At 36.1% G+C, this 25,337-nt stretch overlaps 1 protein-coding gene across 2 annotated transcripts; it reads left to right on the top strand.

The window, feature by feature from the left end:
- Positions 1-3,581: 3,581 nt before the first annotated feature.
- LOC150095306 (zinc metalloproteinase nas-4-like) lies at positions 3,582-23,481 on the top strand. 2 transcript variants are annotated; one of them, XM_090410032.1, is made up of 10 exons: positions 3,582-4,087; positions 13,436-13,584; positions 14,104-14,144; positions 14,833-14,908; positions 15,059-15,176; positions 15,279-15,454; positions 18,885-19,112; positions 22,565-22,699; positions 22,920-23,179; positions 23,299-23,481. In XM_090410032.1, the coding sequence occupies exons 2-10, from the start codon at positions 13,512-13,514 to the stop codon at positions 23,380-23,382; spliced, it is 1,191 nt and encodes a 396-aa protein (XP_090266158.1). In that variant the 5' UTR covers positions 3,582-4,087; positions 13,436-13,511; the 3' UTR covers positions 23,383-23,481. The 2 variants fall into 2 exon arrangements, with proteins under 2 accessions (XP_090266158.1, XP_090266159.1); XM_090410033.1 differs by lacking the exon at positions 13,436-13,584.
- Positions 23,482-25,337: the final 1,856 nt, after the last annotated feature.

Below are 25,337 nucleotides of genomic sequence, written 5' to 3'. Positions count from 1 at the left end.
CCGAGTAAGTCATGGTTATTTCCAGTTTTCTCTAGCATTTTAAATTCAATGGTTTCTTACTACAGTTGAATCTAATAGAGAGAACAAAGGGCATCGTCCATATCGACTCTGTGATAGCTCCAACACTGATATTTGTAAAAAAAAAAATATATATTATGGACAAGTTTGATTCGAATTGAATTCAAACTTGAAAATTGAATTAAAAAAAAAATTTAATTCAATTTGTTTTGAAAATTATTAGCAGCACTAATTCGTAATCATAAATTGATTTTGTTATTAATGAACAGTTTATGATTAATATGAATGATTCGACTTCCTATTTGAAAACTGCAACTCTAAAAATACAAACTGGATAAAGAAAAATCTTGTCGTTTAACAAGTTTTTCTTTATAGGACACTACTCTCCACTCCATGACGTCTACAATAGCTGCTTGTTGAATAAAACAAAAAAACAAACAAAAAAAATCCAATGGAAAAAATTATTAACGAATAATAAAGTAAATTCATGATAACGACTTAATGTTTTATTCATTATTTATAAACAATAAATACCATAAAGCAGATGAAATACAATTAATTTTTCTTCATGAAAACTCTAGTTTTTCGTAGCCGCAAAACATGCAAAGTGGCCAGAAAAAATACGCGTACTTTACAGTCATAGGAAACTGGTCTTGTGGCCTACTTGTTCTTTCGTAATTGTTAAGATTCCAATGTCATCAAATCCAACACTGTGGTATTTTAAGACCTAAATGTTGCATTTGGCAATATTTGAGTCTCCGAAGAACCCAAAGTCTTGATGAATCTGCATCGATCCAACACATACCATCTTTAAGTGACCACACTACCTGAGCTTTGCTCATATTGAAGTACAGTTTACTTTCAATTAATTTTAAATTGCAGGTTTAAAAGCAAACAAAAATTCAAAGCGCTTGAAAACAACGAAAAGAACCCCAAATCGTCACCCTTATTCTTTTTTTTATCCAGACACCTCCACAAGTCGCATTGCTCAATGGATTTCTAACGTATCTGATACATAAAACTTGAGCCCAACCTGCTATTTCATTGTCGTCTCGATTTTTATACAATTTCTGTAACTCTAAGCGACTCTGTGTAGTACAGTCGACATTTGTGCCTGTAAAAAAGGTGTAGGTTAGAACACATTAATATTAAATTATATAATAACATACGTAATAATACTGCATACTAAATGCATAACCTTAGTTGCCTCTTTTGTAATTCTAACCTAATAAACAACTATGATTATATCCACTAATGTTTTTGCCATGTTTATTATTTTTTTTTTATTTTTGCTATAAGATAAATGGTTCCTTCTAAAACAAGAAACTTCGTAACCCTTGAAGTTTCTACTCTCTCTCTCTCTCTCTCTCCCCCCTCGCACAGTCTTTTGCACGATCTCAATGTAACACCTAGTATTTTTCTTTCGAGATGTTTCTGATAACTTTACGATATCAAACAATTACGATATGTTGCGATAAAGCAAATGACTCATCAAAATGAAACCAAATTTAGTCATTTGAGAGATCTGAACTGATTATCAATTCAAAGCAGATCCTATCAAACATCCTTGCATCAAAAAATCCTATCATCTTTATCTCAAACCGTCTTCAGGCTAAATTATGCATAATCGTTTATCTAGAATGTTATCATTGAAAGCGAGCTTCTTACATATCTTTTCGGAGTATTTACCATTATATCATGAAGATCACTTGATTTTTCTTCCATGAGCACATTCACCACTTTTTCTGTTCATGTGTGATTCTTCGATTTTTGTTATTATTTCATATAATTAATTTAACTAATTATTATTATCATGGTCATCATCAGCAGCAGCAGAAGCAATAATTTTTAAACAATTATTTTAAGGATCCCACACATCAACAAATAGTTTGAAGTTAAATAGCTCAGCCATTCTAAGAAAAAAACCTTTGTCAAAGACTAAATGCGTCAATATTTTAAGGAATCCACTGTATGAAATATAATTTCAACCATCCATAGGTTGAGAGCTCATGTAGAATAACTTAGAATAAAAAATCTTGTGCCTCAAGGTTTAGAGCTCTTGTAGAATATTTATTAGAATGAATCAATGAAACAATCAAAGTCAAGTTACTCTGTTCTGTCATAACATTGTTATGACAGAACAGAGTAACTTGTACCTTATTCATCCAGTGCATATATAAGTATGCACTGGATGTATAAGGTCCATCGCGTTTCACAGAAACTAAATGCAAGCAACTTCTAAATCAAAAGCTTTGTTTTGAGTGACATTCCCACACTGCCTCATATTAGATTGAAAAACAAGACATTTCAAGTGCCTGAACCATCTCTTTTCAGGACAAAATGGATTGTCTTGCTTCAATGGCAGAGGTCTGATCCCCAATGGATTTTTTTCGATTATTGTCTTCTTTTCTTAAAGCTGCTTGTTTGTCAAACAATAATGGCATAAGAGGTCTGACCAAAACTCTTGATAAATTCTTTCTAAGGAAGCTACAAACTCTATTTAAATGATGTGTGGGATATATAAAATGAATGCGCAGAATTCACTTGGGGCGCGTGCCCGCGCGCGTGGTTTGTGTGTGTGATTTTAAAACAAACATTTAGAGAGGCATTGATGATAGCGATCAAAGAAAGCCAGGAAAGTCTCAATGGGTAAGTCAATTCTATCGCTTTCTCTCTTGACACGGTGGGTTTTGTGCCCCCTCCCCCCCCCAAAAATTCTTTTACCTAAGGACAGACTATCAAACAGACTTCGGAATCATTTATCTAATGTCACTGAGTTTAATGTCTTAAAAGATGGTCGTCGGACAAACTCTCCGTACTATGCAGTCTTCAGTGTCCAGGAATTAACTAAGAGTAGGATCCCAATTGGCCTCCTACGGCTGATGGGAGCTTCTTCACCTTAACTTATTCCTTTTCATCTTCTTTCCCAGTGCTGAAATGACCTGAAGAGAAAAAGACTTTCCATAATAACAGCAATTTATTTTTGCGTAGCCAGTGTGACCCTTAATGGAAAGACTACAAGTAAACTGGTAAGCTAATTCTTTGATTTGTAAATTAAACATATTCATTAATGACTCGCTTTAATATTGTAATTAATTAAAATAACTGCAAGACTGCCTAACCGCATTATATATTTTATCTCCAGCGAATAATTCTTTAGAGAAGAATATTCCCAAAAGATTTATTTCATTTGATCTATAGTCTTATTGTAAATAAATAAATAAAAATACTTTACACAGATGACAATGGAATTTAATACTGAAAGCTCTAACACGTGGTATCCTAGCAACTGTCTTAGTCATATGGGAAATCTGTTCCTATTATATACAATTATTGCACCTGAAAATTGCGTGCATTGTTTTGCCCATTTTATCAGGAAACATTCGATAACACCATGAGGAAATCACTGGACCTTATCTTAAACAAACAGTCTGGGAAAACTAGCAGGTGTTTTTATCTTTAAGGATTCTCTTTATCAAGAAGATATCCGTTATCTTCAAAAAAGCTAGTAAGATGCAAAATAATTCACATTAAAAATATGCGTGTATTATAATGATCTAAGTTAAACCAACTCACAACAGAAATTATGTTTTTCTTTGAATGGGATCTGCTCTTTCTGCAGGGGAAGTTGAGAAATTTAAGTAACCATTTTGGGCGTCGTACCTGTCACAGTCAATTTGGATTGTTAACTTTGACTAAGCTTATTGCAAGAAATAAGTCCATATAATTTGTTCCCAAAACGAACACGCACGTGCGCATAAGAAAACGTGCTGATTATGAAGTGAATAAAGAATACAAGATAGTTTGTGCAAATGTATCTGACCAAATCTTCTAGACTGACGGTACCTAAAGTTGAGGACAAATGGTCTTCCGAGAGATTGAATGTTGTTGATAGGACTTTTTTTTATCCATAAACAGTTACCTTTGATAAACTTAAGAAAATATCTGATAACCTTAGTTCTGATGAGTTCTCGTTTCATGTAGTGTTAATAATACTTAAAATAAACAAGCATAGAACCTTTTTTTCCAAGATATGCCCGTAGAATACATTATCGATATCATGTAAAAGGTAAGTAATGTACCTGTAGAATCTAAATTATGTATTTCAAAATACAGATATTTCTTTTTAGAATCAGTTATTACCATCAAAAGTTATTGTGAAAGTAAATAAAGGTATTCATTTTCACGTTATGGACAAAATGAATAAATCTTATCATAAGGATCCGGTTTATTTAGTGTGATAGGAAGGATATCTCTCATAAAACTGCCATTATCTTGAGAAATATGAAGGAACTTGCAAGGAATAAAGCATTAGCCAGATGTTAATCTATTGTTCTCATCGTTTTAGAACGCATGTTTATCATGCTCTCGAAAAGATGCGATATTTGTAATTACGTTGGAACAACTTGGGTTTATGCTCGTTCTCCTCCTCAGATTTTTCCAAACGAGTTGAAAACGCTTTTCAGATGAAGGAGGTTTAGATGGTCCCATATGTTTTTTCTCCATCTAAATAAACAGAGAACACACATACACACACACACACACACACACTACACATTAATAGGCGTAATATACTGGACTTATAATCGTCAGTTGTTTGTTTTGTCAATTCGAACAACCAGTTTAAATTATATTTTCAGACAATAACTAAGGCACTATTGATTATTATTCCTTATTTTTCTTTCTATCCTCATATATATGTTAAAGATACCAAGAAATTTTATAAACTTGGTTTTAATCCTCTTTTTTTTCAAGTGAGCTAAGTTTGCGGCTGAAGTATTTTCAGGTCTGAGGCCATGCGTGATAAAGGTGGCATAAACTTTGATCACTTGCTTAAGATCACATTCCCTTGGTATCACCACCCGGAGGTGGTGATACCAAGGTTGAAGTAATGCAGAACTTATATTTATCTACACGAGGTGCTTTGACCTTATTAAATAAAAATCTCCGGATTAGAAAAAGATGTAGAAAGTTTCTTACCTTGGGTGTACTATCACGAGTTGCCTCAGACCTGAAAATACTTCAGGCGCAAACTTGGCTTACTTGGAAAAAAAGGATTAAAACCAAGTTTATAAAATTTCTTGGTATCTTTAACGTAGAGTACATCTAAGTTAAAAAACTTTCTCTCTCTCTCCCAAGTTATTTTGTATGTATATAAACTTGGTTTTAATCCATTTCCCAAGTAAGCAAACAGACAAGTAAATCAAGTTTGCGTCTGCAAGTAGTGCAAGTCTAAGCGACTCCTTACGTAGTGCAAGTCTTAGGCAACTCGTGCTAATGGTGGAATAAGCTCTGATCACTATTCTTAGTATTTACCCTTAATGCAAAGCACATCTCCTTGAGGAGATGTACGATGCTTTGTATTAAAGGCAAGGGGCCACTACCCAGACCGGTTTCGACCTTTATTGAGGTCTCATCAGTGGGAGCCAGGCTAGAAATACCAAGATTTAAGCAATACAGAGTTTATAAATATTTTACCTAAACAAGTCATCAAAAGGTGTTTTAACCTTAAATAAAAATCTCAGGATGAGATATACATCATACATCTCCTCCAGGAGATGTGCTTTGCCTTAAGGGTAAATATTAAGATTAGTGATCAGAGCTTATTTTACTTTTACCATGAGTTACCTTGGTCTTGCACTACGTGTGGGGTCAGCTAGACTTGCAACACTTGCAGGCGCAAACAAACTTGACTTGTTTGTCTGTTTGTTTACTTAGGAAATGGAGTAAAAGCAGGTTTAAAATTGCTTGGTATCTTTAACATTTATCATACCCAAGGTAAAATACTTTCTACATTTATATCTCCTCCTGAGATTTTTATTTAATAAGGTTAAAACACCTTATGGTAACTTGCTCTGGTAAAATACTTATAAGCTCTGTATTACTAAAATCTTGGTATTTCTAGCCTAGCTGCCACTGATTAGACCTTGATAAGGGTCGGAACTGGTGGGGGCTGGCTTTGAGAGGCTCTGCTTGGGGATAGGTTTTTGCTTGTCTCTGAGTAGGGCCACCGCTGAGATTATGGCTCTGGCTGGTGGTGGGGTGAGCCTGCCACTGGGTAGAGCCAACGCCGAGAAGTTCTTCTCTGTGACGGGGTGAGCCTGTCACTGAGTGGAACAACGCTGAGTTGGACAGTCTTTCGGCCACTATGGAGTGGTCTAGGGTCGTCCTAATTTTTAGAGAGAGGTCTTTACTTAAATACACCTCAATAAAGGTCGAAACCGGTCTGGGTAGTGGCCCCCCTTGCCTTTAATACAAAACATCATACATCTCCTACAGGAGATGTGCTTTGCATTAAGGGTAAATATTAAGATTAGTGATCAGAGCTTATTCTACTTTTACCATGAGTTGCCTTGGTCTTGCACTACGTTTGGGGTCAGCTAGACTTGCAACACTTGCAGGCACAAACTTGACTTGTTTGTCTGTTTGTTTACTTGGGAAATGGAGTTAAACCAGGTTTAAAATAGCTTGGTATCTTTAGCATATGTCATGATCATGACATCATTGGCAAATTATGTAATTGTAGCCACATTTATGAGACTAATTGGTCGGCATTAACTAAATTTCTTAAATGCTTCTTTTTCGTCGATTATCGGTTATTATTATTATTATTATTTTGACCGTTTCCATTGTGAAGGAAAGAGTTCTTTCTTGGGGCATTCGTTCTAGAAGTTGTTAGGAATTCGAGTAATTTAAGAAACATTCTTAAGAGTATATCTACTCATACCATCTTCAACAGTTTTTTTTTTTTTACTGGGGGAAGGTCATCGTTACATCTAAGTCTTGTTGATATTCTTTGTCTGTGAATTTCTTCATCTTTTGATTCGTTACTATCAGGAATAAACTTCTCATAACAGTTGCAGTTTCAGCTAAGTTTTTAGTTTTTAAAAGAGCTATCTGCGTTGTAATAGTTGATAATGTGGGTGTATTTTCTACCTTCTTGCTGCTAACTTATACGTTCAATTCTATGGATTACACATGTGGTCGACACATTAATGTTAGTGTAACCTTTGAATCCCGAGCAAAAATGAATTATTTAAAGTACTATCGAGCGATATTGTACGTACGTATTACAAACGAGAAAATAACAGTTTTTAGATAAATATATAAAAATTAAAAAACGGCAATAATAAAACAAGAACTTTCATTTTACACTGGATGAGCTGCAGCCTTGCATCCATTATGAACGACCCGCCACTGGATAAATCACAAACCTGGTTAAGGAATTATTTCTCAGACATAAATAACAAAAATAGACATTGATGGCAAGAGGGATAGATAGATACAACAAGGATTCCCTCAAGGAGCAATATTATCACATACTTTGCTCAACATATACATAAATGATATTCACAACTTGCTCTTACAAAGTCCAATATATAATAAGCAGATGATACCGCATTATTAACAGTCCACACAAACATTAGCAGTACTCTTTCCAAAATACAACAGAACTAAAACGAAATAACAACTGCCGACTTCTATTCCAATTCAGTTATAATAAACGACATTAAAACACAATCATGTCCATGCACTATGCTATACTAATCAGCTAATAATATATCTCTCATCTCATTTTCCTTTTACCCTCTTTTACCTTGTGGTGTCGAGGGTTTATTAATCATCGGACCTCAAACCGTTCACAGGATAAGGTGGTCAGCCCTACGCCGGGTGTATCCTATGTTCTGTAGTGTTGAGTTCCAAGGCCGGTTTGCCTGCTTTGTGAGATGTTTACCCCAGGATAAACTAGGGGGAGGGGGGGGAAGAGTTCCCTGTGATTGATTCTTTATAGTCTCAGCAGACCGATTTGCCTCAGTGTTGGACGTTCGTGTGAGAAGAGGGGCAGAACTGTCAACTGACCACCACCCTGTTGTGTGCACTCTACCGCTTCAGAAACCAGATGTTACCATTAACTCTGGTAGGCTTAAGCAGCTATACCGCGTGAAATGGGAGGCACTGGAAAATGAGGCTGTGAGGAAGAATTTTGCTGATGGCATTTCCTCCAGGTTCAAAGAGATTCCCAAGCATACTGCAGATGTTGAGGAGGAATGGAAGCTGTTCAGAACAGCTGTCACTGCCTCTGCACTCTCATGCTGTGGCAGAAAGCAGCTCGGCGTGGCAACGGGCAGTGAGAAAAGGACACCATGGTGGAACCAAGAAGTCCAAAAAACTGTCTGGGCAAAAAAGGAGTCCTACCTAACATGGCTTAGGGTCAGGTCACCCGAGATGCGTTTGCGGTATGCTGAGGCACGAAAAGCTGCTGCTGAGGCAATAAAGACAGCAAAGCAGAAGGCTTGGGAATCCTTTGGAGAAAGATTAGACTCATCCTATGCAAATGCAAACAAAGTATTCTGGCAGACCATCCGCCGCCTTCGAAGGACGAAATTGTGAACAGCAAGGACAGTTAAGGCCTTTGATGGTGCACTTTTAACAACCGAGAAGGATATCCTCCACAGATGGAGGGAATACTTTGACATTCTTCTTAACCTGGTGACCCAGCAGTTGTGGATATCCAAGAGGTGCAGATCGGGGCAATGACTAGTCTCACAGCAGAAGAGGTCCATTTAGCAATAAAATCGCTAAAATCGGGCAAGGCTGCTGGCGATGATGAAATTCGGCACGAAATGCTAAAAGCCTTAAATCGAGACGGTGTTCTCTGGCTGACTCGAGTGTGTCAGGCTGCTTGGATGTCTGGGCGAGCACCAAGGCAATGGCAGACAGGCATAATAATACCAGTCTTTCAGAAGGGAGACCAGAAGGATTGCAGTAACTATCGTGGCATCTCTCTGCTCAGATTGCCTGGGAAAGTGTATGCTAAGTGCTTGGAAAAACGGTGCAGGAGCATAGTTGAGTCAAAGTTCCAGGAAGAACAATGTGGCTTTCGTCATGGTAGAAGCACAACTGACCAAATCTTTACTTTAAGGCAAGTCTTTGAGAAATCTTGGGAATATGCCAAAAATGTCTGCACATGTTTTGTGGACTTGGAGAAGGCATATGACCGGGTTCCTCGGGATAAGCTTTGGCAAGTAGTAGAGTATGGAGTGGATGGCCAACTATTAGCTGTCATCTAGTCCCTGTATGAATGCCCAGAGTTTTGTGTCAGGGTAAACAGCACAGAGTCTGAATCTTTCACAGTCTCCGTTGGCCTCCGCCAAGGGTGTGTTCTGGCACCCCTCCTTTTCATAATATTTATGGACTGGATTGATGGGAACAGCCGAGGCAGTGAGTGTGTCAGAATTGGAAGATGTAGCATTGGACATCTGCTTTTTGCAGATGACCTAGTTCTGCTTAGCTCTTCCACAGATGACCTCCAGCGGACCCTGGAAATGTTTGTAGCTGTTTGTGCAGACGCCGGAATGAAGATCCGTGTGGCCAAAACTGAAACATTTGTGGTCTCACGACAACCATCTCAGTGCACTCTACATGTAAGTGTAATCCCAATGAGGCAGGTGGAGAAGTTTAAATACCTTGGGTCCATATTCACGAATGATGGAAAATGGGACATAGAGCTAGATACTCGAATTGGCTTAGCAAGCTCAATATTGCGGGATCTTGGCCGTTCGGTAGTATTGAAGCTGGAGTTCAGCCAGAAGGCAAAGCTGGCTGTCTTCAATGCAGTCTATGTCCCCTTCCTCACCTATGTCATGAGAGTTGGGTAATGACGGAAAGAATGCGGACACGAATCCAAGCGGCTGAAATGAGGTTCCTTCGAGAGGTGCGGGGCTGACAAGACTCGACAGAGCCAGAAGCGCTGCAATTTGGGAAACCCTCAATACCCAACCGCTGCTTCTCCATGTTGAGAGATCACAGTTACGTTGGTACGAGCACCTGCTCAGAATGCCACAAGAGGGGGCTCCCTCAGCAGGCCCTCTTTGCCAAGCCAGAGGGTGGAAGGCCAAGGACTCGCTGGATAGATTATATCCAAAACCTTGGGTGGACACGTTTGGGAATGCCACTAGAACACCTCAGTTTGGTGGCAGAGGATCGTGATCATTGGAAGTTCCTTTTGCAGCTGTTGTCCCCACAACCCAAATAGAAAAGGTGGGCCTTGAAGATGAATGTATGTGTATGTATGTTGTGTCTTTGTTCCCAAAAGATCAGTTTTATGATTTTGTACCGTAACGACATTAAACTGTTTAGTTTGTAGGGTGCATAGAAAGAATACGATAGAGTATTTTAGTATATTTTGGAATCATCCTTTGTATATTAGTGTTTTTAGGCGTGTCGGAACTATGTCTTTTAACCTGTAGAGTTTGCCACTTATTGTTCGGAGTTTGTTGTGTAGATGGTTTATGTGGCTATTCCAGTTCATATCTGCATCGAAGTAAATTCCAAGGTATCGTATTGTTTCAATCTGAGTGATTGTAGTGGCTTTACTGTTCTGTGTGTTTTTTATATTGGTGAGTGGATGTTGGATGGTTATATATTTGTTATCAACTGGTCGAGTCAGTGGATTTCTGAATATCATTAATTTTGTCTTTTCTGAGTTTAGGTGTATGGAGTTTTTCGTGAGCCAGTCTATGATCAGATTTAGTTGCATATTTGTTTGGGCTATGCTTGCGTTATTGTGGATGGATATTATTGCTGTATCGTCTGCGTATTGGAATATCTTACCTTTGAGTAGTAGCTGATTAATATCGTGCGTGTAAATGTTGAATACAGTTAGGGAGAGTACAGCTCTCTGTGGTACTCCACAGGTTACTGGTAGCTCTCTGCTTCGGTTTGACCCGATACGTGTGATATGCTTTCTATTTTGAAGGTAGTTTGTAAACCACCTGTGAAGAGGCCCGTCTATTCCAACATGCCTCAGCTTTTCTAACAAGGTTTGATGTGTGAGTGTATCAAATGCTTTAGTTAGATCAATAAAGAGTACCATGGCAATTTTGTTTTTGTCTAAGGCGGTATTAATTAGGTCTGTAAAGTCTTCCAAGAGAGATGTTGTCCCCTTATTTTTTTGAAAACCATATTGTGTTTTGGGGATAATATAAAAGATCTCAGTGTATGCTGTGAGTTTCTTCAGTATGATCCGCTCCATAATTTGATTGATTATTGGTAATGTTGCTATGGGTCTGTAATTGCTGATTAAATTTCTTTTTCCATGTTTGTATATGGGTGCGATTATGGCGGTCTTTAGCATACTTGGCATCTGTCCTGTTTTAAATATTTTATTTATTAATTTTAGTAGAATAGGGCATAAGCTAGTTGCGTATCGCTTTATATCTTTAGGTCTTATACCATCAATTCCTGGGCCTTTATTTGGTTTGATTTGGAATAATAATAATAATAATAATAATAATAATAATAATAATAATAATAATAATAATAATAATAATAAAATATGCCCCTGTACTATAGTAATAAGTTGCATAAACTGTTGTGCTCTTTCTTTTAATTCAAACAAACAGAACATAAAAACAAACGCATACAAAAAAGTTTAGATAGGTGATAGAAGAAATTTCAAAAAAAGAATATTAAAGATTGCATCAATGTCTTGCTTACTGGAAGGGGCATTTCTGAGGCAAGAAGGTAGGCTAACATTAATCGGAATAAGATGATGGAGGGAGGATGGCCCTGGTGCTGGAGAATCAGGATTTTATTCTGTTTCACAAGCAGAATTTTAAAAGAAATTTTCTTTTCCGAACAATACCTTTCCAAAGCAGGAAAAAAACAGCTCCAAGAACCAATCTTGAAACATGGCAAGTCAGACCCAGGCCCTTAAATTTGACTTCCAAATAACGGAAGAGCTGCTTTAATAATGCGGCGAAGTGCGGGTTGGTTTACATGCGCGAAAGAAACTAGTTCCCGAATTATTAATTTAATTATTAATTATTCTTATGGGATGCCTTGGGAGCCCGATCGTAAGCGGAACGCCGTAAGTCGGGTCGTCCGTAACCCAGGGACCGCCTATACTTAAGATATGCTGTGGACATAGTACTAACGACAGAAGATGAAAAGGACATGCATGAATGAATTAATAGAATAATATACCTTAACATATGGATTCAAGATTAATGTCAATATGTCAATGATCTTAGATAGGAATTCATAATGGAAATACTTCAGGAGTATTTATTAAGTAGATATACTTGATCAATTTATCTATCTGGGCTAATAGTTCTTTGCCAACAGGAGTCATACAGAGGACCTAAGAAGACGTATTACAATGGGAGGATATGCAGTGGCTCAGTTCACCAAGATCTGGAAGAATAGAAAAATACTTATGAATGCAATGATCACACTAGTCAGCTCCTTAGTCTTTTATGTGGTTCTTTATGGCTCAAAGTCTTGGATACTGAACAATGCATTAAGAGGAAAATCAATACTTTTGAAATGTAGGTCTGGAGAAGGATGCTTCAAGTTCCTTCTACAGAGAAAACCAACATGAGCATCAGAGATTAATTAAAATTATTTTAATTTTTAATTAAAATTTAAAAATAAAAATTAAAAATTCGAAATGTGCCTGCAACATGGTGGAAAGAAGAAGCTTCAGATATTTGGACACAACTCAAGAAGAAAGGAAGAGGAGACATTGGAATATTCCTTATGCAGCATAAGATGCCGGAAGCTATAAGAAGAAGCAGGTCCCCTGGAAGATGTCAAGATCAGATTCCTGCTCTTACTGGACTAGGGTTGGGAAATGCACTTAGAATGACAGAAGACAAAGGCAGATGGAGAACACTACTACGTCATGTCACAAATCCTCAGCTATGGGAAGATTGAATAAAGAAGAATGTAAATTAAGCACTTTTACTATTAAAATTTTGTTGTGCAATTAAAAATTATTTATATTATAATTATATTTATAATTATAATATTTATAATTATAATATTTATAATTGTAATTTATAATTGTAATTTATAATTGTAATTTATAATTATAATATAAATTTTAATTTATTTTAATTTAATTAACTTATTTAATTTTAATATAAATGTTAACAATTATAATTATACATTTGGTTTAATCCTTTATCTTTGTGTGGAAAGGGACTCTGCGACCCTACCATTTATTCTAGCAGAAGACATCATTGCCAAAAAAACCATGTGAGGTACGGCAGTGACCATACGGCCTCTACGGATGTCAAATGTAAAAAGAAATAATGATTATAATTATAATCAATTATAATCAGTAAAATTATAATTGATTATACCGTTAAAATAAACGTACTAATTATAATAATATTATTAGTATAATTATTGTTGGTTGAAAGTTTTTCACTTGGTTATACTATAAATTAAAGATATCAAGAAATAATAATTATTGTTTGTACTATTAAATTTTATTACAAATAAAAGTGTAATCGCTTTGTAAAATAGTACAGCATTATTATAACAGAAGGTTGCTCAAGCTAAAAAGATTACCAAGTGTCCTCAGCGGGATATATTCCCACGAGACTGTTCCTTATCATTTATATAGATATATCAACATGGTTAAGACGACGTGATGTTATTTAAATAGAAATCGTGGCAAAATAAATTGAGAGAGTCCAAAGATGTTCTCTTTTACGCTGATTCTAGGAGTGGCTTCTCTAGTCACCGGACTTCCAGCCAATAAAGATCCTAATGGTAAGACTATTATTTAATTTTTTTAAGTAGGTTCTTTTAGTGTTATTACTTAACTATAGGGAATAAGTTTTTATGTCCTGCAAATGAATAATATTTCTTTTCTTTTTTTCATTAAATTCGAATTCAATGAATTTAAATTATTTCAGTTTGTTTCGCAGAATGCTGGTTTGAATCCCAGTACTGAATAAATGTTTGTGAATGTCTTAAGATAGCAGATGATTTCTGTCGCCTGTGTGAGACCCTGCTTACTGGAGGTCTGAAATAGCAAGGAAAATTATCAGAATTGATCGCTTGGAAGAGGTTCTGTATTACCAATTCTTAGTCTGGTTAACTCATTGCTAATGATTCAACAACCTACGATTGGAATTGTCATAAAAAAAAAAACAATTATTATTAAGAAAATGCAGTGCGTGCGTGCGTGCGTGCGTGTGTGTATGTGTGTGTGTGTGTGTGTGTGTGTGTGTAGCGCGAATTCTCAAAAATTTGTTGAATAAATAACGAAATACATTTATATTGCAGATTTTCTTCATGGCCACATCACAAGCACGCACTCCCTTTCAGTAAGTTAATAACATTTATTTAAATCTAATACATTTATCTTAAATGTATAATTAAAATTATTTATTTATTTATTTAATAATTACTTAAAAAGAGAGCCAAAAGGCTTCACTTCGGCGATGCAAAATCATTCAAATTAAGTGGATATTGAATCCAATATTATAATTATTTTAAATCTTTCTATTAATGAAACCTGGTAATCAATATAGATCTCAAACAGGAGTTCTGCAGTAGGAACAGTAACTCTTATAACAGCAGTAACTAACTACTATTGGAATAGTAACTCCTATTGGAGGTATTGTTCCAATAGTTACTGCTGTAGTTGGCATGGTTATATATAGCAGCGTATTGTGCTAAATGGCGTCTCAATCGAGAAGCATCTGGAATTCCCCCACCTCTACCTTTTTTACCCACCTACACATTTCCTTCCATTGATGACTGAATTTTGCTTCCGGCTTATAAGTCGGTCATTTAGCAGCCTTTTTAAGTTGCAATATCTTTCAAGATGCTAGGAGGAACTTGACGCTCAAGCGACCTCTACGATTTCCATTCCTCAGTCTAGTACTAATTTTCCTAAAAAGTATCGAAATATATGAAGTTATGTATCGCATCCCCCCCCCCCCCATTACCAAAACTTAAGATAGTTTATCAACTCGTATTCTTTAATTAATTACTATTTTTTTAATACAGAAAAGAAGCGTCATCGTGAACAGTGGAAAATATTGGCCAAATGGTGAGGTACCGTACATCATTGACCCCTCCATAGGTATGTATTCCAGGAATTATATACCAGAATAAATGAAATTAAAACTTTTAAAAATTAGGCTCTATTATAAAATGATTTGTAGGTGAAAAATCATTCTCCCATCTTCCCTGGTTTCTTTATTTTTTATTATTTATTGTTACTATTTTTTAGAACAGCATCGAGATGTTATAGAGCAAGGCATGCAGTACTTCCACGATATCTCATGCGTACACTTTAGACCCAAGACTGGTGATGACAAAAATTACGTAGTGTTCAAGCCAATAAAAGGGTAATAACAATGAAGCCTACTTGCTTATTTCCATTGAAATTGTCAATATGACTAAGATTAGGAATTATCCTTTGATCTTTCTTTGTTTCTTATTATGCATAGGTGCAGTTCTTCTGTTGGGATGCTAGGAGGGGAGCAATATATCTCCCTCAGTGAAGGATGCTACTACAGCCAAACTGTAGCGCATCAGCTGGGACACACACTGGGATTCTTAAATGAGCAGGATAGATCTGACAGAGATGATTACCTCAACATTATCTGGGAAAATATTGACCCAGGTGAGTCCTTTAAAACGAACTGTTAACTATGAGTAGTTTAAGTGCAAAGTGGAGATTAAAAAAGAAAGATATTTGCTTTCTTCCTCTCACAATCAGCTACAACTGTATGCATTGCTTCTCTAGAATTTTGAATACCACAGTGCATGGACTTATGAGCCAAAACATTATGACCACTTAGTAGCCCGCTGGACCTCTTTTGGCTGAGATAAGCAAGTGCACCCAGCTTGACATTGACTCCACTAAACCAAGGAAAGTGTCCCGAAGTATTTTAGACCCACTAGACAGCATAACATCACCGAAGTTACGGGGCCGGCTTGCCTGCTTGTGGAATGAAAAATGCCAGATAAACTGGCGGAAAAAAAACCTACTGCCAGCACCCAAGACCGGCTAACTTGGTTATGGCAGATCCTCAAGTTCCTCACGTCTTCGACGAGAATTGAACCTGGGACACTCCTTCCCCAGGCATATGGTTGCAAAGCGCAAAGCTACTAGGCTAACCGCGCGGACTGTGTCATGTAAGCTAATACCTGATCCGAAATAAATCTCAAGTAAGAATTATGTGACGGTGTGTTCAGTGGGGATGAGATGACCTAGTGATGTCCATGAGAACGATTCCCATACCAGCATACCGCCATCATCGGCATATTTCCGGCAATCAGACTTCAAGGTTGTCCGAAAACAGGCTGGGTTGCCATCAATGTTTGGCTCATGAGTGTATTATCCATCAGGGTATTAAAAATTCTTCTGTTAGCAACAGTTTATAAATATTATAAGTAGGTTAAAATTGAAGCGGAATAAAATTTCAGAAAAACATCTCCAGCTTGAAACACTTTTAAAGGCTTAATCTGAAAGTTTTCAAATAGATTTTTATCATGTAGGGAGGATATCTCTCACATGAAGCATAGACGATAAAAGATGTCAAAACAGCTTTATATAAAATTATACACCATTGAACACTTCGGTAACTTTTCCGATACCTCTTACAACCATTGAAAATGTCCACCAATTCTAATATCTAATGGTGATTTAGAATTTTTAGATTAATTATCTTAGCTACTAGAATTCTTTAGCGAACTTAACAGCTCTAGATATTGCAATTACCGTATTTGCCGGCGTAGAAGACGCACTTTTTTCCTTCGAAAATAGGTCTGAAAAACAGGGTGTGTCTTATACGCCGATACTCAGTTTATTATTTTCATTTCTGGAAATTTTCTCTGTTCCGAGTCGCGATTTCTTTATTGCTTCCTTGCGGTGTGTGAGAACATTCCAGTACGTAGAGCAGTGTTTCTCAAGCTTCAGACATCCGCGTTCATATGATTGGTGCGGTATTAACAAAAGATCGTGCTACTAAATGACAAAGACAAGCCGACAGTTGAGTTGAAATACTAATTATCTTCAACCGAATTCCTTATATAATATCTGAAACACATTCACTATACATTTCTTCGTTTTAACACGTTCACTCAAACAAAACCATATGTTGCACTGGCAACATAGAGTTTTGCTTGAGTCATACAGCATTTTCTGTGGGAGGGGGGTACATGCGATTCATTAGTTAGTGCCGTTTTTATCCCATTTGTCTCTAATTGCACTGTTTGTTGAGAAACATATTGCACAGCCTGCAGATGTCTCTGTACCTTATTCAGTGATACAATAGGAACGTTTTACGATCTCGAACTTCACGGATACATTAAATTTTATTCCATGCGTTAATGATGCATAGCCGAAAATTGCCACGGAGCCCCTGAAGACCTTTTACGTACCCCCCGGGGGTACGCGTACCACACTTTGAGAACCACTGACGTAGAGTTCAATGGATGCGCATGCGCTGTCATCGACGATCACAGCTGTCTCCTGTTCGTTTAAACTTTCCAATTGTTGTCGCAGTTGTGAACGGTGATAAATTCGGTTAAATTTTCTCTTTCTTGGCAAATTATGGCTGAAAAACGTCGGCGTTGTTACAATATTGCATACAAGCTACGCGTGATTGCGTATGATAAAGAACATGGAAACAGGGCTGCAGAGAGACATTTCGGACCACCCCAACTGAGAAAATGATAAGAACTTGGCGGTATCAGGAAGAGGATTTAAAAAAAAAAGCAACTCACAGTAAGCATAACCTACGAAGTGGAACTGCAAAATGGCCAGAACTTGAGGCAGAACTGAATACTTGGATTTTAGACCACAGAAAAGCTGGACTTTCAGTGTCTACAAAAATGATTATTCATCAAGCGAAAGCGATAGCCACTAACAGAGGGATCGCCAACTTTACTGGATCAACATCATGTCGTTCAAGATTCGTGAAGAGAAACCAGCCATGTATGCGGACTAAAACAAAAATATCACAAAAGATGACAGCTGGATATGAAGAGAAAATGATTGAATTTCATCGATTCGTCATTAACGCAAGGAAATGAGAAAATTTTGAACTTGCGCAAATAGGAAACATGGACGAGGTTCCGCTGACTTTTGATGTGCTCTCAAACAAAACTAGATTCCAAGGGCACTAAAAGTGTTACTATTAAAACATCGGGGTACGAAAAAACTCGCTACACGGTTGTTTTATCCTGCTGTGCTGATGGGACAAAATTGCCGCCACTATTGATTTTTAAAAGGAAGACGCTACCCAAAGAAAAACTACTTAAAGAGGTGTTTGTATATGTTCACGCAAAAGGCTGGATGGATGGAGGAGGAATGAAGTTATGGATAGATAAAATTTGGTCTAGGCGCCCTGGTGGACTGTTGAAGAAACCTGCCATGTTAGTATGGGATCAGTTTCGTTCTCACAGAACAGACGATGTTACAAATAAACTCAAGGAATTGAAAACTCAGCTGTAATTCCAGGAGGTCTAACTAGTCAGCTTCAACCTTTAGATGTCTGTATTAATAAACCATTTAAGGGATTTAAAAAGGAGAAGTGGAACAGCTGGATGCATTCTTCAGATTTTGAGGTTACGCCATCAGGAAGAAGGAAGAGACCTAGCATTTCGCAAGTTTGTGAGTGGGTCAAAGCTTCATGGGATGCTGTGAAAACTGAGACAGTGGTTAAATCATTTAAGAAGTGTGGAATTAGTAATGCACTGGATGGTACAGGGGACAATTTGTTGTACGAGAACTCAGATTCTGATTTACAAGAGGTTTCAAGTGTCTTTTCATTTAGCTATGGAGATGAATTTCTGGGTTTTGACGATTAAAAGGTGGGTACTCTTTTCTAGTTAGATTAGATTTTTGTTGAAAGTAGACCTACTTATTACTTTATATTTGAAATACTATAAATTCATTATAATATTCAGTGATAAAGTTCTTTCCTAAAAAATGTATACAAAAAAAAGGGTGCGTCGTATACGCCGGAAAATACGGTAATTTTAATTTCTGGAAAATGCTTGTATTTGTTTATAAAATTATTGTTTTTCTTTCTGTAACGGTAAAGACCAAATACAACAATTTAACAAAGCCCCATTCTGGGGAAACAACTTCCTGGACGAAGCTTACGACCTCCATTCCATCATGCATTGCCACAATGCCGCATTCTCCAAAGATGGAATATCTCATACCATTGAAGCCAAAGATGGAACTGTACTGTTGCCTTTTCCGGAAAGAACCACACCACTAACTGATGCAGACATACGAAAGGTCAATAAGTTGTACGAGTGTGATGGTAAGTCCATATAAAGGAAATATTTGTCTCATTAATTTTCTTCTTCAAGAGAAAATGCAGTCCTTCGTGTAGATTAAATAGTTTCATTAACTTTCAACATTACTCTTTTAGTGTTTCTAATATTAATTTAAAAACAGTTCGGTTGAGTCGTCTTGCAAAAAGTGTCATCAATTCATCATATGTTTCTTGAGTGAAGATCGAAGGATAATAAATTGTTTCATCTTTTCTTCTGTTCTCATTATAACAGAGTTTAACATCTAAATGCTTTCAAATTGAGAGAATAAAATATTGGTGAGCATCGCCACGGTAATACTGCTATTGATCATTAGAAGCTGTTAGCATAGCAACCTTTAAGGGCTGATCATAGTCTAGATCACTTTTACCCAACGATCTTACTCGCTGGAAAAAAAAACAGAAGTTGCTAAAGAAATACTTTGATATAAAAGTCTAATGCTAACGGAAGTTGTTGAAGTTTTCAGTTCAGCCTGAACCCATCCAACAACTTTCGTGCCACAAGGCGAAAACATTTTCGAGACTTTTGGATTTAATTCAGTTTAACAATCATCAATGGATGAAATACGCATCCTCATACGCTTCGTATCCATCATATATTTCAATGTAATATCAATGGTATTGCAATTTTAATATGCACTTCGCATCCATGATAACCCTTGACGTCTATAAGACATCTTGGCCGGTAGAGTGGATAAGCCGCTTTTATATAACCAGGAAGAAAATATTATTCTTTGTGAATCGATGCATGCTATAGGCAGCAAGGAAGAAGGAAATAAAACTAAGTGCTATTATTCACAAAAAGAAAAAGAAAAAAAAAGTGGAAGTGGAAAAAGAAATAATGTAGTTACATTGTACATCGTCATTGTATTACGTTGATAACTCATTTGTCATTTTCATTACAGCGCGTAGAGGTTTTTCAAGATGAAAGTTTTATTATCTGAAGTCATGGCAAGTGCTAGGCCTCAGCACGCTTATAATAAAGTAACTTGACTTCCTTGATATGACTTCCTTAGTGCGAGTTAACTGTCTGGATTTTCACTTTTCTCTCAGAAGGAAAATCTTCAGTTCAAAACTCGTTATAAATATTCCTTGCCCATCAATGGGATTCGAAGAAAAATGTTTATCATCTAACAATGTCGATGCTACGAGTAAGCTACGAAGACGTTCACATTTTATATTTTATATAATTATGTGATAATACAATAACTATTATCACTAGTTCACAGTTATTCTACAGGAAATAATTCTGCAGAATTACGTTTCATAAGTTATGATAACCCTTCTGCTTCCATAATGCTAGACCTTTAGACAAAAGACCATTATAGGTTCGATTCTAATTAAAGGGTTTCTATTTTTTTGTGGGTGGGGGGGGTCGCTCATTCGTGTTAATTTATTATTGTCTTTTTTCACGTCGTCGCTTCTCTTAGGGCTTTTCTTAATAATTATATTTGTAAGTACTCGTTTGATCAATTGGTGACTGCTCTACAGATATGGGCAAACCATTCAAATATCTTACTCCTAATAGATGGTAAATGTTTTTGTTCGAAACACTTCATTATGTTTTACTTTTCATAATAATAATGTTACTAAACAAATTATCCGAAATGTCCTTAAACTACTTATGATTATCTTGATATTGCTGATGTCGCATGCTATGTATATTCTGAAATTTAATTAGACGAGGGTCATTTCATTTTTCTCAAATCATTTAAAGTAACATACTGAATCATAAAATACATATTATTATTATTATCATCATTATATATAACATAAAACATTATTTGGAATCGCAACAATGGTATTATAGGAATTCATGTACACTACCATGAAATAAATATTGAATCACCCCTATTTTATAATGCAACATACTGATATGCCTATTCCTGTCCTCAACCCATAGCCTTTACTGCCATATAAGATATAAGATAAGCAGATATATTCTTAGAAGGCAGTGTACATCTCTATACTGCCAATGATACACTTGGGTCAATTGCAGGTAACATTATAAAGCCCCTCAGCCAAATAATCCATAGAAAGTTAACACCGAGGAAGCTCAATCTACAGAAATCTCACTGATCCGATGTCGAAATGATCAACCTCTAGAATTCAGAGTTTTGAGGCTGCAATAAGTCACTATGAAAAAGAACTGCACAGTTTCTGTGTAATTACAATGTATGGAAGATAACTTGAGAATACTTATACCGAAATGGATCTTTCTTAAGCTCGAGACCATGACCAAAGTAGGTAATGGTCTCTTCTTAAGAAGGATGTGCACTTTTAGATAATTCAATACATTGTGAAAGTTTATAGGATAGGCCCAATTCTTTCAGTGGGAGGATACTATTGTGACATTGTTTTAGGAAAATCATGTATTGTATAAAAGCTTATAAAAATGTATGGTTTTCTATATCTTTTCTTGCCTCGTGGTATCAACCTAACAGAAAACCTGTGAAAAAAACTGAAAAGTCCATTGAGCTCAGCAATGGAGCATAGACTGATCATGAAGGAGGAAGAATACTTCAAAATATTGGACTCATAAACTGAAAGGGCAGGTGTGACCATGAGGTGGTGGTGATGGTATATGTCTGGGGAGGGGAAATTTAAAATATAGTGTTTTCCCACTACTTATTCCAAAATAGTATAGCTGACATGCTACATTCATTAGAAAATAAACACACCGTGGGCGAGCGTGCTTGGGCACACAAACAAACAAATCGGTGGTGGCTGTATGGGACCTGTATTGCACATAATTTAGGAAATTTTGTTATCTTGATACAGTAGTTCTCCCCCCCCCCTTATCAGTGGAGAATACGTTTCATGACCTTAAGTGGATACCTGAAACGGCTGATAGTTCTGAACCCTTCACAAACTATGTTTTTTCCCATACGTATGCATCTATGATAAAGTTTAATTTATAAATTCGGCTCAATAAGATATTAACAATAATAACTAATAACAAAATAGAACAATTATAACAACATACTGTAATGTTATCTGAATGTGAATGGAATCTCAGCAATCTCAGCACACGTTTTTTTTTTTTCTTTCCTTGTGAAGTCGAGAACTTTTACCTTTTTTTTAAAAAGGAAGCCCTTTACGGTTTCTCTTTGGCATATCCCAATTACCAGCATTGTTACTCTTGCGCTTTGGAGCTATTATTAAGTAAAATAAGGGTTACTTGAACGCAAGTACTGCGATACCTCGACAGATCTAATAACCGAGACGACTACTAAGTGACTAACGGGTGGGTAGCCTGAAAGCGAACCCGAAGATAAGGGAGGGAGGGCTACTGTATATATAATTAAATCTTTCCTATTGTCGATTTCATTTGGGCACTTTCAATCAACACGAGCCAGATTGGATCCTTATTCAGAGCAATGAAAATTTCGATAACTTCAAATATGTCGATTTATTAGAATTCTATATGTATATTTTAGGTTACGCTCGTCCAGATCCACTTGACATGCCTGAAATCAAATGCGACTTTGAAGAATCCACATGCGGATTTGCACAATCCGATGACTATCCATTGGACTGGGTTTATGGAGAAGGAACCGTTGGCGGTAAATCAGGTATTTTTCCATTTAATTTAATTTCATTTCTATAAATTGAAATCTTTAAATCTCAATTAAAGAGCACAAGTTGAAATTCGTAGACGAAGCATTTAAAATTCTAATGTAATGCAACTGATCCTCTCGCACTTAACTACTATTCTTATAGAACTGTTAATAGAAAGCGGTTATTTGGAAATTACAATAATTCGGTTGCTCAGTAATCAATATTTTATTCCAGGCAGCTTCATGTACGTGCGGACAGAAGATAATTATGGTGAAGATGCAGCAATGGAAAGTCCAATGTACAACAACCAATGGCCAAGAGAAGGATGTCTGATGTTCTGGCTGTTCATGAAGGGAAATGGAGTTAAATCGTTCTCCGTCTTTCAGAAGGATTCTAATCCTAATTCTAAGCATTTAATTGGCTCATATGAGAATGGATCTTCCACATGGCAAAACATTAACATCGAACTGGATCTTAAGGATGATGTTACAGGTGTAAGTACTGTACCAAAATGTTTTAGTTCGTACAGATAACTAGAAGAAACAATATTTTTCTGTTTCTAAATTATTCGAAAGTTAAAAACATTCCTTTATTTCATTTTTTTCCTTTCCAGTTCGTATTTGTTGCATCCAGCAATCTAGACGATAGTGGTCTAATCGTCATTGATGATTTCGTACTGAAACCTTCTCGTTGCTGAATTATTAGAGGTCCAATCGGAGAAACGAAATTATCAAGAACTTTTTTTTTTCGGCTTTAAACTATGAAAATTAGCTCTCTCTCTCTCTCTCTCTCTCTCTCTCTCTCTCTCTCTCTCTCTATATATATATATATATATATATATATATATATATATATATTTATATATATATATATATATATATATATATATATATATATATATATTTATATATATATATATATAAGTGTTTTAAAAAATGCATTTGCTTTGTTCTCATTAGCTGTTCACGACATTAAAAGATAATTTTAAATTAATAAATTTTCAATTTAAAAGAGAAACGAAATTAGTAATAATGAAAATTTTGTTTTGTAGAATTCAGTTTTGATCTTAAGAGCTTAAGGGAAAATTGCTTCACCTGTTAACATAATCATAACTAACACAAGACGAGTTTAAGTGGATTCAGTTTAACACACAACATAAGCACTATGTTTAGCAGTCTATAAGATAGGTGATAAAGAGAGCCAGAAGACCATCAGTTTTTTTTTGTTTTTGTTATTTTAAAGGAATGAAAAAAATAAGAAACACTTCTAAAACAGTACTGGAAAAAAATATTTGAAGCAAAACATTTATAGAATGAGCATGAAAATTAAAATTAGAAGACTACATGCAAATAGAGTTTAGAGATTTAATTTAATAAAGAGTTTAGAGATTAAATATATAAATATACACATAAAGAATGGCAGCAGGAAAAAGAAAAGATAAAAATGGGTACTATGAAGTAAATCTTTTATTAATAGTTTAACTGGATGCACAAGTTTGGTTTAATTTATAGTGGAAGCAACTATGGACATGAAGCAAATATCTTGTCTGTTAATTGCATTAGTATCTAGACTGATTAGCCTTTTTTTCATGAAAAACTCAGCCATCTTATGATATTTAATAAATTATCTTCATTTGCAAAATATGTAAGTTTTTACAACAGAATGGTCATTGTCGATGAGAATTCACTACCAAGGAATCTGATTGCAACCGGCTGAAACCTAATGACTCATGTTTATGACAATGAAGTGATTACAGAACTAAAAAAAAAAAAAATCAGCTAACGCCTTTTTATTCCCGTATACGGGGAGTAGGCGAGACCATTTAGCCCTATATAACTTTGGAGACTGAGTGGTCAGTTCAATCTCCACTGGTACCAATCAGAGATAGATGGCCCAAGGCTATCACTAATTAAGCGGTACACAGTGAAGAGAGACGGCTCAAATGTGCCGCCATCTCGTGGTTTCTAATCCTAACACAATATATTTAATGTCTGAAATAATGTGGGTTCTACGGTCAATTTTCTTGAGTTTACAGGACGAAAAACCCGAGTTTCAGGGAGGAAAAACCCGCTTGCCCGTGCCAGAGATCGACTAACTCGGGAACCTGTCGAAAAAAGGCTTAGAAAAATTTCCTCTAGTCGCCGACTAGACTCGAAACCAAGTCTTCCTTCGTGCGGCCAAGCGCCGTGGTGACAGAACTATAAAAATAAAAAATTCAACGCCTTTTACTCTCCCAAAGAGATTAGGTAGAGCACTTTTGGAAATCTGAAGCACCTATTCTCCACTCGTAGAGATGCCATGGTTATCGATGAATTTTGGAGGCATCGGGACAAGAGAACTGTAATACTTCAAAAGTAAGAAACATTTGCAAAACCTGGCAACAGTAATAAGGAGATGATCGTTTTGATGGTTAAAGACTCGCTGATAAACAAACTATATAATTTTGGTTGTCATATATCACTTCAATACTCAAGATTTTAGACAGTTTATTTTGTTGATATATTCTACAATTTAGAATTCGGCGAAGACAAGATTTTATGCTGTTTCAAATTTTTAAGAGGAGAAAAATATTAACTAGTGTCAAATAAGGTTTATAATGAATGGATAATTGCTTAATAAAAGAAAATTAAAATTTAGTCAGTTTTAAAGTTA

Source organism: Typopeltis vanoorti, chromosome 20 (genome assembly GCF_054136105.1).
Source record: "Typopeltis vanoorti isolate ZY-2024b chromosome 20, IOZ_Tvanoo_1.0, whole genome shotgun sequence".
In the NCBI taxonomy this organism is placed as follows: domain Eukaryota; kingdom Metazoa; phylum Arthropoda; class Arachnida; order Uropygi; family Thelyphonidae; genus Typopeltis; species Typopeltis vanoorti.
This window is presented reverse-complemented; position numbering and strand designations above follow the sequence as displayed.